This window comes from Leuciscus leuciscus (assembly GCF_965113295.1).
Source record: "Leuciscus leuciscus genome assembly, chromosome: 4".
Lineage (NCBI taxonomy): Eukaryota > Metazoa > Chordata > Actinopteri > Cypriniformes > Leuciscidae > Leuciscus > Leuciscus leuciscus.
This window is the reverse complement of record NC_138728.1, coordinates 21,789,669-21,808,533: the sequence shown is the minus strand read 5'-3', so window position 1 is coordinate 21,808,533 and position 18,865 is coordinate 21,789,669. Positions and strand designations below refer to the sequence as shown.

Below are 18,865 nucleotides of genomic sequence, written 5' to 3'. Positions count from 1 at the left end.
TCAAAATAGTTATTATTCTTTCATTCTGAAATTAGACACAAAAGCAACACAATCCCTTGAAAAACGTGAAAAAAAGAAAAACTGCACGGTCCCTAAGTTAAGCGTGAGCGAACAAACGCGGAAGTTCACGTCTTTTAAGGTGGAACGGATTGCGTCAATAGAAGCTGCGAATAAGAAGCTGAATTCAGCCTCCTTTGCTTTATGTAGTGTATATGCGGACCTATGAATATGTTAATTAGCCCCTCCTCCGGACCTATGAATATGTTAATTAGCCCCTCCTCTGGACCTATGAATATGTTAATTAGCCCCTCCTCCATTCATTCATGCCAGCTCACAGATTCTCTCGGCCAACTTTCTGAGGTAAACGCTGCACAATGGTATCTCTTTCTAACGTCGGACAAAATGGTAATCAATATGATTAGCTTTACAGAAAATGCATGAGTCCACGTTACAATTAAGAGTGAGCTGTTATCAGAGGTAACTGTCTAAGTTATGTATTTCAGAAATGTAAATCACAGTTAGCGAAAAATGTATTAGCCTAATTTAAACAATGTAGGCACATGTACAATGTATTTGTTTGTTAACAAAATGATTATGAAATTTAGAAAAAAATTAGCACTGCAGTTTTAAAGAGAAAATACTTAGCACTTAGGGTTGACTTATGAATTTGCACATGGTTTGTCTGAAAGTATATTAAAAACACCTCATAGACATTTTACAACATTAAAAACTTGATTATCACCACAGAGGGACTTTAAAAGATGCGTAGGCATGCAACCTATTTACATTATTCCTTCCAACAACCAAATTAAGCCTTAATTATTCCATGCATAAGTTTCACAAAACGGCTTCACAAATAACAGAAGTGCATCAAAGTTTTTATTGCCTATTTTATTGTCATGTGTTGAAAACACGAATAGCAGTCAAATCCAATAGGCCATTGCCAAAACATGGCATTGGACCACTTTGTAGCAGCATTTCTTTAACTTCTTAATACATTTTTATACATTTATACATGGATATAGCAAGTTATTGATAACCTTATCGTTATTATACTTAATTTTCTTGAACATATAGGTCATTTAAATATCTTTCAGTGGTGTATGAGATGGGGGATCCCCAAAATGAGGTGCCGGATCAGATTTGTTCATAAAAACAACAACAATAATCATAAGATATACACTAATTATTTTGAATGATAATAAAGTATGTATGAATTATACAATATATATATATATATATATATATATATATATTAATAAATGTTTACTTTGATTTTGTACATTATTTATCCATTAGCAATCTAGGAAAGTTTGACTGATCGCCCAAGAGCAATGGGAGAAGTGTCAGCAGACAGCATTACAGTAGAGATGCTCAGAGAGGCCTATGGGACTGTGAGATTCAGCCCGCTGGATGTGATCAACACACCAATGATCCCATGGTGCCAAACCACACTGCCGGTCAAAACATCCGGCGAAATTCACATCAAACTGGAGAACATGCAAAGGACGGGTCGGTTTGTGTCTGTTTGATTTGGTTATGGTTGTATACAAAGTTTTTAAACTTGTCTTTTCTCGTCCTGCAGGTTCTTTTAAAATAAGAGGTGTTGCAAACCAGTTTGCCAGGAGACTCAAAGGAGACAATTTTTTGACCATGTCTGCTGGGAATTATGGGAAGTCTTTTGCGTATGCATGTAAGCATTATGGATCCAAAGGCAAAGTGGTGATGCCAGAAACCGCCCCCATCTCCAGATCTCTGCTGATACAAGTATTCCACACTTTATTTATACACTTTGCAGATGCACTTTTTTCTTTATTGAATCTTTAACAAAACAAAATGTGTCAAACATTTGTAGAGTTTGGGAGTTGAGGTTGAAAGGGCGCCAACTACTCGTCTCATGGATGTTGTTAACCGATGTGTTCGAGAGGACAGCATGACTTTTCTACATTCCTATGATGATCTGGACCTTATCGCTGGACATGCCAGGTTAAATACATGTCTTGGATTTAAAGAAATAGGTCATCCAAAGTATGAAAACCCTGTCTTTATTTACTCACCCTCATGTCATTCCAAACCTGCATGACTTTCTTTAGTTTTACACGACAGGAGGTATTTTGAGGAATGTTCACTGCTTTTCCTCTATTGTGAAATTAAATGGTGACCAGTGTTGGGGAAAGTTACTTCTAAAAAGCAATGAGTTACAAATCGCATTACTCCCTAAAAAGTAACTATTTGTGTTACTTTTTTTATGATAAGTAATGTACAATGTTACTTTTGCATTACTTTTTCCCACCTGAGCTGGGCTTGCCTGTTTGTTTTTTTGATAACAACAGTTATGTTCTTGGCAAATGTAAAGTTCCTTTCACACACTAAAAGAGAAATGAATCATGCAAATTCACGGTTGTACAGTAGAGGGCGCAGCTCAAATAAACTTTTCAGCTGTGCTGCCATTTTGGATTGCAGAAGAATAGGAGACAAAAGAAGAAAGTTTAACACTTTTAATTCAGCAATACAATTAAACACAAATGTGATGTTTATCTAAAGTCATTTTTACTTATTTGTATGGTTGAATTGAATTACTGATGGTCCGCTGCAAAGAAATTGGTTAATAAAGTGAGATTAAATAAAGTATATTTGTGTTATTTAATATATTTAATTATTTCAGATTTGAGTAATATTCGGAGTTTTAAATACTGAATTAGAAGTTAGATAAGTTGATGCCAACTCACATTTAGTCTAGAACTACAATAAGCATTATGTTCAAACAACACCTCTTCACTTTTACTCACGATTTCTCTCAACATGGAGACAGGAGAGCTGTCAGTCAGTAAATGCGAAAACAAAGTAACTTGCGTTACTTATTTGAAAAAGTAACTCAGATATTTTGTAAATTAAAAAAAGTAATGTGTTACTTTACTCGTTACTTGAAAAAAGTAATCTGATTACATAACTCATGTTACTTGCAATTCGTTACCCCCAACAGTAACTGTGACTGTCAAGCTCCAAAAAGAACATTTATCATAAATGTAAAAAATAAAGATACAAGTTTTATCAGTATTAATGAAACTTGTATGGAAAAGACCTGTGTGAACCTGTCCACAATCTACTTTTGGGTTGCAAAAACTAGAAAAATAATGTCATACAGCTCAGAGTTGGTAAGTCATCAGAGTTGGTAAATGATGATGGCATTTCATTTTGCATTAAATATTGTATTATAATTGGTTCACTCATGCTAGTGTCTTTTCCAATGATAGCTTAGGTTTTGAGATCCTGGAGGTTGTGCCCTGTCCAGATGTGGTGGTGGTTTGCTGTGGTGGAGGAGGGTTACTTGCTGGTGTGGCAGCTGCCATCAAACTGTCTGGTTGTGAGAACACAAAAATCTATGGAGTGGAACCAGAAGGAGGTGAATATGCCAATTACCTTTTAAAATTGATGTTTGAGAGTCGTGCTCAAGAAATTATGCCATTTGAAAAATGTTGCCTTGACAAATAGCTGAAATAAAATACATTTAAAAATTCAGTTAATATTTATTTTATTTTAAATAATGACATTTTTGTATGGTTTTAGTTGTAGTTAATGATAATATCCCAGCACTGAACCTTCAAGCAATCGTATTAAGAAAAAGTAATGTAAATCATAATTAAATTAAGATATTTTTATGATCTAATTCCCTTAAATCTAGGGTAATTAATGTTTTTCATAAACACTCTTTGTTATACTGGTTAAAACTCTCTTCACAAACAATAGAAGTGCTCTTAATATATATATATTTTTAAATATAATATGTTCTGTGGAAGTCTCAGGACCAAAAAATGATCGTCCAATCATTGCATTCGGTCCGAACGTAATGATAGGGTGTCCTACCTTTGCACACCCTGCTTGAACCTGCATTAGCACATTCAATGAGGCTGTAGTACAGCTGTAGAGCTCCACAAACAAACTACAGCCTCCTTTTGCAGTTCCTTCTGAACCAAAACGAGCTTATGCTACGTTCAAGCAAACAGTGACCTTATCGAAGTTGTTCAGGTGCACATTGTTAAAACCTCTTGATTTTCAACAGCGTGTACAATGTACAAGAGCTTCATTGAGAAGAAGCCTGTTGGTATGGATGCTAAAAGCATCGCTTCGGGGCTAGCGCCACCATTTGCAGGTATGAAATCTACTTTAAATGAAACTTTACAGCAGTGTACTTTCTTATAACTTTACATTATTTAAGATTCAGGATTTTTATTTGAGCTAACTGAAACTTGTATATTGGGATTGAACCTCAGGTACGTTGCCGTATGAGCTTTGTCAGAAGTACGTGGAGGACATTGTGCTGGTGACCGACGAGGAGATCAAATCTGCTGTTTCCACGCTTTATAAGGCTGGTCTCGTTGTTGAACCTTCAGGTACTGCGGCGTTCGCTGCCGTCACCAATGACAAAATACCAGATATCAGTGACGAGTGTGGTGGTCATTCTCAGCGGAGGAAACATTGGCAAAGACGAGTTTAGCAACTTCCCGGATTAAGCTCACTCAAAAATGTATCCAAAATAGTGGCCATGGACTCCAGAAAATCATTATATAGAAAACAGCAGTTATACAAAATTTCTCCTTTTGTGTCCACAAACGTAATAAAATAATTCAGGACACCAGGGTGAGAAAACTTCTATATTTGTTGAGTCGATGAATATTCCACTAGCCACAATCGCTTGTTTTTATGATGTAATGCATTAATTACCATTTAAGTGCAAAACACTAAAATTGTACAATAACCAATAAATATTATTAGATATGAAAACACCGTGAATAAATAAACATCAGTGGTCATCATAAAAATATGAGGTTTTGAATCACATCCCTTCTGCTTTATCTGTGCCAAGTTTCTTTTCAATTTTAAGTTTTTTTTTTTTTTCAGGGTGATTTGCTAACTTGCCTAATATGCAGTGTTATACATATTGTGCTGTTTAATCTCTTTTTAACATTATTAGTAACATTATTAATATTGACAACTACAGTATCTTTTTGCATATTTCACATACTGGAGGTATGAAATTAGTATTTTAGACATCAAAAAGTTGATCAGAAGACGCCTTGATGGAAAGTGAAAATTTGGCTTTTTCATTTAAAGTAAACATGCATATGATATATATTATATACATATGATATTATAAAGGACTTGATTCTTGTTCATGTACAATTGACATATCAGGTATAAATAAAATGTCAGCTCTGTGATGAATTGCTTGTGTTCCTCTATTGTAAGTCACTTTGGATAAAGCATACATGTAAATCATACACTTTAAATTAGCCTCTCTCAGAGCCTTTTTAGATAAAATCTCATTAGTTTACGTTTTAACAGCTCACACACACACACACACACACACACACACACACTCATATCTGCATTAAAGAATGTTAACAATGTATCACAAGATGCAGATTTTTTTCTATCATCAAAAAGTAAATTTTTCCCCATTTTTTCTGTGTAGAATATCTGAAAAGTAGAGATACAGCAAAATAGCCAATGAACTTCAAGATGATTTATTTGTAAAAAATGTTATAAAACCAAGGAATTTCAAATAAATAGGCTTTTGTTTACAGATCAACACCTATATATTCTCTATGCAACATCTTTAGTGGCCATCCTGCAAACAACAGCGTCCAAAAGGCTGCCGCACTTTTCCTCCTGCGGTGCGACTTTGTAGAGCTGTAAAGAGAGAAATACATGTACTTTCAATAAACAAGATTGTTCTACATCAGTAGGCTACTGTCCAAAAGGAGACAAGATTGTTCTACATCAGTACTGTCCAAAAGGAGACAAGATTGTTCTACATCAGTAGGCTACTGTCCAAAAGGAGACAAACCTTTTTAATTTTTGCAGCATCCATCAAATCGGACACTTGATCAACAGGAATCTGTTGTCCGTCCACCTTTGAGATGATGTCATCGACGTTAAGGTTCTCTTCTTTATTGTGTACTAACACAATATGAACCGCACTGTCACTGTCTGAGACGCCGAACCTTTTGAACGCTTCGGATATCTGCGAGGTCCAATAAACTTAATGTTAAAATTGCACCCTGTAAACCAAATAAAGTTAGTGTCAGCTGTGTTTCTGTACTGGAACGTCACTTACGTTGTTTGTGGGTGAAAGATTAAAAATTATTTCCGAATAAAGGCTCCGGGTTTTCATTTTTCCAATTTCATGTAGGTGAACTGCTTTATTTGCTGCCACCAGGATCTGGAATGCGTCCACAACCTTTACAGAGAACAAGAAATTAGTAAATATTCAGCAAAACTATGATAACAGCAGAACATTAGGAAAAGGTTACATCACTTACCATATCATAATATCATAGTAGTACTATAGTATACCATGGTAAATGTTCAAAAACGGCGATACCATCCAAAACATTATCTATCTATCTATCTATCTATCTATCTATCTATCTATCTATCTATCTATCTATCTATCTATCACAGTATTGCCATGATATGATAACATCTTCCCATAGTACTTTTTGAGACCATAGTATTTCGGCGTCAACTATGTATAACATTGGGGGTTTTACGCAAAGTTTAGAATCATAAAAACACATACATAATTACGTGCTCTTACCATTGATGGATTGATCAAGGCGCCTTTTATTTCTCCATTCACTGCCATTTTTCTCAACTCCGTCGCATTTTTCACATCTTTGAAGAGCAGTTGAGTCACTGTGTATTCAGGAAACAGTTCTAAGTCTTGTGTAAGCTGCATTATTAATATTTTAATGCCTCCGGTACATCAACTGTATTTAACGTTAGACAGCACGCGTTACCCAGTGTGTCCACGGACGGAATAATAATAATGTGACACCGTCATTTGTTGCTGGGAATGTTCCGTCTTGAGATCAATGTCATTGCGTTGGTAATATTCCATATATTTAAAAAAAGGCATTCGTTAAATAGTCTACGATCAAGTCTTAGTTTACAAAAGTATAAGACAACTATAGAAATAAAAAAGCACTAATGCAGTGCTCGGTATTAAAGTAAAATGGGCGGGGGTTATCCTATCGGCCCAGAAGTCGTTTCTAATTGGTCAACCTAAATAATAATAACACTTGTATTTTAATTCTTTATTGTGTATTTTTATCTCGGAGTCATGTTTTTCGGTGTCACTACACAGATGGTATATGCAGTAAGTAAAATCAAATAATTCTAAAGTAGAAAGCAGATTTCTTCTGTTACTTCTGTCAAAATTACTTTATCAGATGTTTAATAAGAAAAGTAATAAGGAACAATACTATAGTATAGGTGATGCGCATATTAAAATATGTCAACATTAGTACGGACAAAAGTGTTTTATTTAATAATCAATGACAACATCTAGCCGGGAACTAATTATTCGCGCTTCCGGTTTCCTTACGGACTCTAGTATGTGACGCACCACTAAGCTGTCAAAAACCAAAACTTAAAAATGCGCTTTTTGCATACATTTGCACATTTTTGAAACTCCACATGAACATCGCTCACAAAGAATTAATGCATCGCATACTATCTTAATCATCCTCATATACCACTCATTTCCATAAGCGTAATAACATCAAAGATCGAGTTTGTTTGTTTGAATAAGGATGGAGAGATTTGAGGTTTATATCTTCACGGCTCTGTGCAGCGTTAACTTTCTCATATCCTGCCTTCTGTTCTCCAAAATCACACGGGAACAGAGAGATCCGTACATGGATGAGATATTCCATGTCCCTCAAGCGCAGAAGTACTGTGATGGGAAGTTTAATGAGGTATGGTTGTAAATGATGCGTGAATCTCTCAGTAAGTATGTGTGTGTGTTTGATCATTAATGGTCTAAAATGTCTAAAATGTTCTTCCACAGTGGGATCCGATGATCACCACTCTTCCTGGGCTGTATCTGGCATCAGTGGGTCTGATCAGGCCGGTGGTTTGGCTGGCAGATCTGAAGGGCAGGGTGGTTTGCTCTACAGCCATGCTGAGATTCATCAATCTGCTCTTTAATAGTGGCAATCTGTACATCATCTATCTGATCATCTGTAGGCTGCACATCAAAGATAAGGTGTATGATTTGATCTCTTTTTTTTCTCTTTTTTTTTCATAATAAGTTAAATGGTGATTCTTCAATTAGTAAGTTTATTAATTTTAAGTTAAATATTGGTAACACTTTAGAATAAGGTTCCATTTGTTTACATTGGTTAACATGAAATAGCAATAAGAAGTAGGCTATTTCTTAAGCATTTATTAATCTTAGTTAATGCTAATTAAACAATTTAATAACACATTTATTGAAATCAAAAGATGTTAATATTTAATGGACCTGACCTGAGCTGACATGGACTTACAATGAACACTTGCACACACACACACACACACACACACACACACACACACACACACACACACACACACACACACACACAAAAAGTGTGTATGTATGTATGTATATATATATATATATATATATATATATATATATATATATATATATATATACACACACATACATATATTATGGCCTTGCTCAACCTTAAAATGTATACTGTTTGATAATCTGTTTTTTTTCATAAAACATTTTTTTTATTAACAGACATTTCTGTTAGTCATACTCTGTATTATAAACACAAATCAGAAATGTTATACTATTTAAAATATAATAAACTCTCCAGTATAACCAAAACCATAACCAAATATAAACACTTTTGGAAAACTCAATTGTTTTCTAAAATGCTTGGCATCAAGGTAATAACAGCAGATAGGTTATATTTTTATTATTATTATTTTTTTTTTTAAGTAGAATTTCCTTGATTTTAAAACTGTATATAAATGTATTATTGGTTAAGAGGCAAGCTCAAAATATGCTAATCAATTTAACATTTTGACTCTCTTATAAACTTATAAAATAAAAGAGATATCATTAAAAGTTTGAAGATATTAAAATGTATCCTTCAAAATAATGATAATATTTATTATTTTATTATTTTCTCCAAAATTATGCTAGACAGGGGACAAAAGTTTCTATAAATATATTATAATAATTTATTAATAGTAAATACAGTAAATAGATTTTTTTTTTTTTGATCTGATGAAACTGTGACCAGCATATTATGCCAAACTCTCAATTGTTAGGCGTTGCTATGCAGTTGCTAAGGTGTGAAATTTTTCTATTTTCATCATGAAAATTAATTAAGTTTGTGTTATAAATGATAAAAATTATAAACCATAACCAAATATACACTCTATTGGAAAACTCAGTCTAAAAATCTGGTGTAATATAGGGAAAAGGAAGGCTTTGTTATAAAAATAATAATAATAATAATACAAATTGTACATATAAATGTTATTAAACTGATCTTTAAAAGTTTGAATAAAAATAGAATTCCCCTGACTTTAAACTGTTTATAATTTATTATAAGAAATCTAATTTATTCAAATATTTATTATTGATGGGGATGCTTGGTTTGGAGACAAGCACAAAATAAAGAAATACTGACAAATTCAATGTTTTGAGACACTTAAACATATTGTAATTTATCCCTCAAAATAATTTTTTGTCATTGTTTTTTGTTTTGGACAAAATACTCAGTACAGGAGACAAGGAGTTTTCAAAAAATATAATAATAATTTCATTAATAGTGAATGCGGGGTATATTTAAACACATTATCCAAATAAACTGTGACTGATATTTGCACATGCAAAACTGATAATTGAATTGTTGGGTGTTGCTATGCGGTTGCTAAGGTGTGTAATGTCAACAGTCTGTTGGTTTAGCCTGTTTCATTGTCCACCAAGCAAAAACAGTAAATCTGATCGCTTAGAAAAGTAATAACCTTAACAAAGGCACCAAGCGACCACACAAACCACCTTAGCAACAACATAGCCCACGCTGAATGACGCCTCAAAAACAATTGAATATTATCATATTTCATTCTCTCTCTCTCTAGTCCCGTTCTGCCTCTCGTAGAATATTCTCTGCCCTGGCTCTGTCCACGTTCCCCGTGCTGTACTTCTTCACGTTCCTGTATTACACCGACGCCGGCTCCACGTTCTTCACGCTCTTCATGTACCTCATGACTCTGTACGGATGCCACAAAGCGGCGGCGTTCCTCGGCGTCTGCGCCGTCCTCTTCCGCCAGACCAACATCATCTGGGTGGCGTTCTGCGCCGGCACCGTGGTGGCCCAAAAAATGGACGAGACCTGGCGAACCGAACAGTCGAAGAAGCGGGATGAAAAATCCCCCTCTCAAATCCCTCTAACCATCAATGGTGCGATGAGAGTGATGCGTTTCCTGTTGGATTTCCTGAAAACGCCGTGCAATATAATAGCAGTGTTCTTGTCCACATGGCCGTACATCGCAGTAGCCGTTCTATTCGTGGTTTTCACGGCGTTGAACGACGGAATTGTGGTCGGAGACCGCAGTAATCACGAAGCGTGTCTGAACTTCCCTCAGATTTTCTATTTCCTGTCATTTGCGCTCATATTTTCTCTTCCTACCTCAATGAGTTACCAAAGGGTCGTCCGGTTTCTGCAGTCTTTAAGAAAGCAACCCTTAATTTATGCCGTGCTGATGACGTCCTTCCTGTTTCTGGTCTGGAAATTCACTTTTGTTCACAAGTATCTGCTCGCAGACAACCGACACTTTCCGTTTTATGTATGGAATAGGATTTTTCAGAGACATGACCTTGTCCGTTTCCTTTTAGTCCCTGGATATGTGTTCGCAGTATGGAACTTTCTAGATACTTTGAGGTCCAAGTCTCTGTTCTGGTGTCTGGTGTTCTGTACGTGTCTCGTGGCGGCGACCGTTCCGCAGAAACTCTTGGAGTTTCGATATTTCATCCTCCCGTATCTGTTATATCGCGTTCACGTCCCTGTGCCGTCTTTACCCAGACTCCTGCTTGAGTTTAGCTTCTATACTGCAGTTAATGCTGCTACAGTCTATATATTCATCTGTAAAACATTTCAGTGGCCCAACAGTACGGCTGCGCAAAGATTCATGTGGTGACTTGACCTGAATAATGAATTAAAGCTGTTCGTTTCACATTTTCTATACGCAAAAGAAACGTTTTCACCATATATCAATAATTAAAAATGAATTTTATGTGACATGATGCCATGACATTGCAATACTGCATCTTCAAATGCTCCATTTGCGGTTATTTAAGGCAATGGTGATATTAATTTATTTGTACATGTATTTGGAGTTTGTTTTAGTTTACTTTGTATATTATAAAAATTCTGTATATAAAAATATGCAGAGTACTGTTGGATGAAACCATCTTTCTGACCAACCCATTCAGAATTATATTTTTTGTTGTAATTTCACCTCATATTAAGTACAAGCAGTGTTTACACCTGTCATTCATGTTGTGTTTGCGTTTTAAATCATGTGTGAGTTCATTGAATTAGGATAATCATTTTATGGTGGCTGTTGTTAACTGTGGTCTTATTTTGTATTTCCGTATTTCATTGTTAAACCTTGTTTTTTTTATGGTAGACATTAGTTTTCTCTTGTAATTTCAAATGCTAATTTCTCACTCTTAATAGGTTGATGTCTATGTTTTCCAAGTTCTTTTGTTTGTCTTTCTGTGTTTTTCATTGATCTTTCCTCTCATTCTTTTTTGAGGGGTATTAAATTTGTTTTGATACAGAAACAGAAGTGAACATATTCATTATCTCTGTACCTTCAATTGTTTTACTGTCAATTTCCGAGTAGTTCAGTAAAGTTGAGCAGATGCCTTTGTTTATTCTACATTACAAGCCTTGTGTTTTCCACAAGGTGGCAGTCTAAGATTTCTTCTGGAAACAAGGGCTAAAAATGTATACATAATATCTGATCCTCAGACTGTAGCGGCCATCATAGTAGGGGTGGTGAACAAATAAAGAAACCCTGTCATCTGTTTGCACCAGTCACCATAGAGTTATTTGCAATGTTTATTTTTTTTTATAAATATCACAGGGTTTCTGTGGGTCCTTAAAAGTCTTTACTCTCCCTTACAAAACTATAGGCCTTAAAACTCCTAAATCAGAGCAGAAAGTCATAAATTCATAGCATTGTTGCATTAAATATTGCATCTTCCTCAGCACTGGCAGCACAATGCTTAATTTTGATTAATTTCACAGAAAACAAGACTTCATATATATCTTGATTTAAAAATTGTTTGACATTTGCACACACACAAAAAAAAACCTATGTCTCAAATGTTTTTTGAAAAGTCTTACATTTTCACCTTCACAAAACCGAAAATTCTACAGCAACAGGTAATTCCCACTCAACGCAAGCATATACACCCCCTAGTGGTAAAACTGGAATTGCTAGAATTGAACTCAATCTACTACAAAGCAACACCCAGAGGTGTGACAGTGGCTACGTTTACATCATAGACAGTAAAAGAAATGGACACAGTGACCCCATTGGATTCAATGGAGAAAAGTGAAGTCAATTAGAAGCTCTAACTTCCTGATGGCTGAGCGTACTGCGCAGACTCAAACTGAGCTTGGCGACGTAGATGTGACGTGAGCAACCCGTCTGTCTTCTAGTAGCTGTGCCAAGAGAAATCTGAAACATTCCCTTCCGAAACTTCCGAGACGGAGAGTGTGAGTAGGAGGTGTCCATAAGCTAGGAGCAGGAGAAACTTTTGCTAAGTATTCTGATTCATTATTTTGTCATTTTGCCTCCACGTCCCCTCGATTGCCCGCGAGCTTCTCCTCCTGTCCATACGGTAATTTCTCTACTGTGCGACAGAGAGTCGCGTGGTTATGACGCAATCGTTAGCCTATTTTTACAAAAACTGCTTCTACGGGGCCATAACGTAAGATACAAGGTAATGGAGCCTTTATACATTTTCGTGTTTCTTTAGGAATAAATAATGGACAAATGGAGTCTTTAAGCGCCTCAGATGTAAAGTTATTCGCTGTCAAAGTGACGCCAAAATGAATGGGAGTCAATGGAATGCTAACAGCAGGTGGGGGTCTGCTAATCAATGACGGCCCCTGGGGAAGCTTCAGTTTCCAGCTGAAAGATAACCCCCTTGGTTTACATGCACAACTTTTGTTTCAATCGGACTGAATTCATTCCGATTGATGAATCTGAATGAAGTGTTTACATGAACGCTAAATGTGATCGGGTTGATGTGTGCGTTTATGTCACAAGCTTAAATTTGGAATAGATTTTTTGACATGCGCACACTGCACAGATATACAGAGTTTCCCGCTGTTTGCGCATAATAACCATTCTCATACATTGGTGATTTATATGTTTTAAATTTATATGCAGACTTTTTATTTGTCCATTTCTGGTCGTAATTTGGAGACTATGACATATGAACCGTTGTCCCATGCTGCTTATATTTATCATGCAGTAAATGCCCCTCGCCCCGCTCAAAACCTGTGGATGAAAATCCAAAACAAGGACTGGTGGGACGTTGTCCTGCTCCACTTCACAGAATCTGAGTGAAAGGAGAATTTAAGAATGATGGGACACTCATTTATATGACACTTTATTCATCAGAAAGAACAGCTCGTTCCACGCGGCATACGTCATTACGCTCTTTCTACGCCATTGCACATGCGCAGTCCTTTCAGTTTCGGTTTTCAATCCGATCAAGTGTTTACATGTCCTCTCGATCAGATTAGAAAAGGAATAAACCACCCCTTTCGAGCTCAGTCGGGTCGATTGAGGTGTTTACATGAAGGCTTTTCAGTCCGATTGAGCAGTCAAGTCCGATTACTAATGGATTATTTGGTTGCGTGTAAACGTTGCCAGTGTGACCTGCCTAATTCCACCTGAACAGTGGTGTCTTTAGCCTCTATTTTCAAGAAACAGCTAAAGACTCTCTTTCGTGAACACTTGACCAGTTAACAGCATGTATTAAATATTTGAATGCTACCGATCCACAGTCTGAATTCTGATTTGTGATGTGGCCTGAATTATAACCATACCGTGTTCGTTCATCGGCCAGTAGAGGAACTGAGGGAATGGGGAATGAGGCTGAGCCCGGGACTCCTCAAACCAGGGCATAGCTGGGGACCGGAGGCTCAAAGGCGGATCAGGGCTGATGGTGAGGGGCTATAGAAAGCTAGCGGATGCAGAGCCAAGAATATGGCTGGCTTCGGTGGAGGGTGCAGAAGAGGAAGACTGGGTGTGGATGAAGGCTCTGTGATGGACAGGGATGGTGGTGATGATGAACTAGGGTTGGACAGGACCAGCGGTGATGAAGGCATCAAAGATTTCAAGCAGTGATGATGAAGACAGAGGTGACGAACATACATTTGTCAAGTCAAGTCAAGTTTATTTGTATAGCGCTTTTCACAATACAGATTGCATCAAAGCAGCTTCACAGTATTAAATTAAAATAATACAACAAAGTTTGTTTCAAGAGGAATTTATTGATTGATAAAATTAAATTAAATATCCCCAAAATATCCCCAACTGAGCAAGCCAAAGGCAACAGTGGCAAGGAACCGAAAAACTCCATCAAGTGACCTAATGGTGTCCTAAAACTCCATCAGGTGCCTTAATGGAGAAAAAAAAACCTTGGGAGAACCCAGGCTCAGTCGGGGGCCAGTTCTCCTCTGGCATTGGATAGAGGCCGGATTATAGTTTGAACTGTAGGATTATATGAATGCCTGGCTGAAGAGATGCGACTTTAATCTAGTTTTAAACTGGGAGAGCGAGTCTGAGCAACGAACAGTATCAGGAAGACTATTCCAGAGTTTTGGAGCCAAATGTGAAAATGCTCTCCCTCCTTTGGTGGTTTTGGATATCCTAGGTATGACCAAAAGCCTTGAATTTAGTGATCTTAAAGAGCGCGATGGATTATAGGGCGATAGAAGATCCGTTAAATAGACTGGAGCTAAGCCGTTTAGGGCTTTATAAGTCAGTAGCAATACCTTGTAATTAATACGGAACTTTATAGGTAACCAATGCAGTGATGATAAAATCGGTGTTATATGATCATATTTTCTTGATCTCGTAAGAACTCTAGCGGCGGCATTTTGGACTAACTGTAGCTTGTTTATTGAGGATGCAGGACAACCAGCTAATAAAGCATTACAGTAATCCAGTCTCGAGGTCATGAATGCATGAACTAACTTTTCTGCATCAGAAACTGATAGCATATTACGTAGCTTAGCAATGTTTCTAAGGTGGAAAAAGGCTGTTTTTGTAACATATGAAATATGATTTTCAAAAGACAGGTTGCAATCGAGTATAACACCCAGGTCTTTTACTGTAGAGGATAAAGTAACAGGACATCCTATGATGTTAAAGTTGTATTGTGCGAGGTTTTGTGGGCGGTTTTTTGAACCGATAAGTATTACCTCTGTCTTGTCTGGATTTAATAAAAGAAAATTACGTTTATATCTTTAACACACTCTGTCAATTTGGAAAATGTAGCGTTTTCATCCGGCCGTGATGAAATATATATTTGAGTGTCATCAGCATAACAATGGAAACTAATTCCATGTTTCCTTATAATATTTCCAAGTGGCATCATATATATTGAAAATAACAGAGGGCCTAATACAGATCCCTGCGGCACTCCATAGTTTACTGGAGTTATGATCGATTTTTCTCCATTTAAATAGACAAAATGGTAGCGGTCAGATAGGTATGATTTGAACCAGCTTAATGCTTGTCCTTGAACACCAGTATAATTTTGTAGTCGATCTAAGAGTATTGTGTGATCTATAGTATCGAACGCAGCACTAAGATCAAGTAAAACTAGTATTGAGATACAGCCTTGGTCAGAAGCTAAAAGTAAATCATTTGTGATTTTAACGAGCGCAGTTTCAGTGCTATGATGCGGTCTGAATCCAGACTGAAACTTTTCATAGATATCATTTTGTTGCAAGAAAGATCCCAGTTGAGCGGACACCACTTTTTCTAATATTTTAGACATAAATGGAAGATTTGAAATGGGTCTATAATTTGCTAGATTATTATGATCTAATTGTGGTTTCTTAATGAGAGGTTTTATAACTGCCAGTTTAAATGTTCTTGGAACATGACCTAAAGATAAAGACGAGTTAATAATATTGAGGAGAGGCTCTTCCACTACAGGTAACACTTCTTTCAGTAGTTTAGTTGGTATAGGATCTAATAAACATGTTGTTGTTTTAGATGAAGTGATAAGTTTATTTAACTCTTTTTGTTCTATAGTTGTAAAGCACTGTAATTGTTCTTTCGGGGTGATAATTGAAGCTGAATTATAAGGCGCGATTGAAGATTGAACGTTTATAATTGTGGTTCTGATGCTTTCTATTTTCTCAGTGAAGAAGTTCATGAAATCATTACTACTGAACTGTAACGGGATATTTTGTTCGGGTGACGTCTGTTTATTTGTTAGTCTAGCCACGGTGTTAAATAGAAACCTTGGATTGTTTTGGTTGTTTTCTATTAGTTTGCGGAGGTGCTCAGCCCTGGCGTCCAGGAAGGGACCAGCGGCAGAGAAGGTTCGTGGATGGGCAGGGTGGGAAGCACTACATCGGACTTCCAGTCGATCAGGCTTTCCTCCTCATCTATCACCACCAATATTCCCACAGGCACGGATTTTGCAGCAGGCTCAAACACTTGGTCAGCCGGGAACTCAGGCTTAGCTTCTGGGACAGACTTGGCAGCTGACTCTGGCTCTGTAACGGGCTTTTGCTTTGGCTCTGGCTCGATTGTCCGTGGTGGGTAATTCCTGGGTCTCTAGGTCTGCGGTGGGCTCTGGCTCCGTATCCGCGGTGGGTGTGGGCATTGGGTCTGGCTCTGGGGTGGTGATGGATGGTGAATGGGACTGGACGCTGGTTGCATCACCGGCCGGATCTCGTCGTCGAGTCCGATCCAAAACCCCTCCATGGGCGTGATGTCATCACAGGTGGCAAGGTGGCTGTGATGTCATCACAGGTGGCAAGGTGGCTGGCGCCAATGAACTCCTCCACATACTCCTCTAAGGTCCTTTCTCTTTGAAATATAAAAATGGGGCAAGCTCCCCATAGGGGGAATGATAATGGAAGCAATTTCCATATAATCACCTTTTTTGGTCCAGCATTATGTAACATTAGGCGCGTTTCCATTACAGATTTGCGCAAAACTTTTGCGATTTTTTTTCTAAATATCAATAAAAAACTATTGCGAAATGACGGTGTTTCCATTAACCGATGTTATGCGACTAAAACGTCCTTTTTTTCCCTCTCGTCTTTCCAAAAATCATGGCAATGGACGTTGGTAGGTTTATATATATCATAGCCACGTACCGCACTACACATTATTATTATTATTAATGGAAGGAAACGTAGGTGTGTTATCCAAGCATTAATGGCAAGGAAAGACCCTTATACTGTGAGCGGCACATATGAGGTGTTTCTGGGTGTTTCTCACTCATTTCTGCTCCGAGGTCTTGATTGTGGCATTTCTTTGAGGTTTAGAATCCAGTATTTCTGTCATTCTTTTGTCTTTTATGAATGTAATAAAGAACTCTGTCTCATATTCTGTCCAAACACACCGCACCTTCTAAGTCAGGTGACTGTAAATGCGCAAAAACTGTTTCCATTGCAGTTTTGCGAAATATTCCTTTTTCGAATTGCCTGAAAAACCACCTCATGCGAGCGTAAAAACTTTTTTGCGATAAATGGGAGTTTTTGGGAAATTGACGTGTTTATTGGGCGTATTTTCAATTTGCAATTTCAATTCGCGCAATTTGAAGGGTAATGGAAACGCGGCTATTGTCAGTCCAATGATGAAGGTGAAAGGCAGAGAAGATCAAATATAAGTTATTTTAAAGGTGCATTGCGCAAGTCTCTGAGTTTTTGCAGAACTATGCCCCCTCTGGCGGCAAGCGAAACTGCAACCAGAAGTGTGCACGCTCACGGACAAAAGTTTTCTTTTTTTTAATCTTACGTGGAGTTTGCGTTGGTGTTTGAAATGAACTACAAGCCGGTCTCTTAGAATCCATCTTCTACGGAGAATGGCGGCGAATACACAAACATGCCACTGCTGCCAGACATAGCCAGGTGAGCGTGCCGTGAACGCGCATGACGTCACGCCCAGTCTAAAATTCCGGCCCGAATCCCTCTTATTTATTTTACTTTACAGGATTATAGAGACAATCGCAGTGATCAGAGAAGGGCTCATTCAGCCCATCAGGCAATTGTTTAAGCATGTATGGGTTAGAAAACGGGTATTTTTAACATGAAAAGTTGCTTAATGCACCTTTAATAAAATAAAATAAAACAAAACAAAGTAATCCGAAGGGTAGCAACAGCAACGAGACAGCATGTAGCACACAATAACGGACACTAACGTCAGCACAAAGAGGAACTTAAATACACAGTGATGATGAGACAATGATGAACAGCTATGATGATTAATGAGCGTCCATGACAACTAAAGTCTGCCGGTAAACTAGACACAAAGAAAACATAGGAAACAGGTGACTGACGAATGCAAACTAAAAGTCCATGAAAATGAAACTAAATACACAGATTGTGACAATTAGGGCATTTAAGTAGCTTTTATAAACGTGAAAAAAAATCGAAAAGAACAACATTACTGGTGTGCATCTTGAGACAAAACAATGGCACTGACATATTTTATAAATATAAGTTGTTTTTAGTTAAACCAGCTCAAACATGCATTCTAGTCTGGGAACTAGTTTAAGCCTCATATTAGCTTAAACCGGGGGTATATTGAGTAATAATTAGGGAGGTCCATCCTTTAATTTTTATCAAATTAATTACATGATATGATAATTAATCACATATCGAAATTCCACTGTGCTGCTTTTTAATTGTTGGTCTATATAAAAATGCACTATGGATGTTTTTGACCTCTGTGCCAAAACTTTTCTGTGTCTGTCATTTCATCCACTTGATGAAATTATTCAAATTAC

At 37.1% G+C, this 18,865-nt stretch overlaps 3 protein-coding genes across 3 annotated transcripts; 2 read left to right on the top strand and 1 right to left on the bottom strand.

Annotated features, from left to right (window-relative positions):
• The first annotated feature begins 336 nt into the window (after positions 1-336).
• srr (serine racemase) lies at positions 337-5,221 on the top strand. The gene is given in 8 exon segments (XM_082167453.1): positions 337-477; positions 1,300-1,512; positions 1,586-1,767; positions 1,856-1,986; positions 3,255-3,403; positions 4,061-4,150; positions 4,272-4,446; positions 4,448-5,221. Coding segments are annotated over 7 exon segments (969 nt in total). The 5' UTR covers positions 337-477; positions 1,300-1,334; the 3' UTR covers positions 4,512-5,221.
• Positions 5,222-5,509: 288 nt separating this feature from the next.
• On the bottom strand, positions 5,510-6,945 carry tprkb (Tp53rk binding protein). The gene is made up of 4 exons (XM_082167460.1): positions 6,602-6,945; positions 6,119-6,241; positions 5,849-6,025; positions 5,510-5,691 (listed from the first exon to the last, which is right to left on the bottom strand). Exons 1-4 carry the CDS (start codon positions 6,740-6,742, stop codon positions 5,605-5,607), a joined length of 528 nt encoding a protein of 175 aa, XP_082023586.1. The 5' UTR covers positions 6,743-6,945; the 3' UTR covers positions 5,510-5,604.
• A 428-nt stretch (positions 6,946-7,373) lies between these two features.
• alg10 (ALG10 alpha-1,2-mannosyltransferase) lies at positions 7,374-17,756 on the top strand. Its single transcript, XM_082167443.1, has 4 exons — positions 7,374-7,763; positions 7,856-8,053; positions 9,937-14,273; positions 16,428-17,756. The coding sequence occupies exons 1-3, from the start codon at positions 7,599-7,601 to the stop codon at positions 10,993-10,995; spliced, it is 1,422 nt and encodes a 473-aa protein (XP_082023569.1). The 5' UTR covers positions 7,374-7,598; the 3' UTR covers positions 10,996-14,273; positions 16,428-17,756.
• Positions 17,757-18,865: the final 1,109 nt, after the last annotated feature.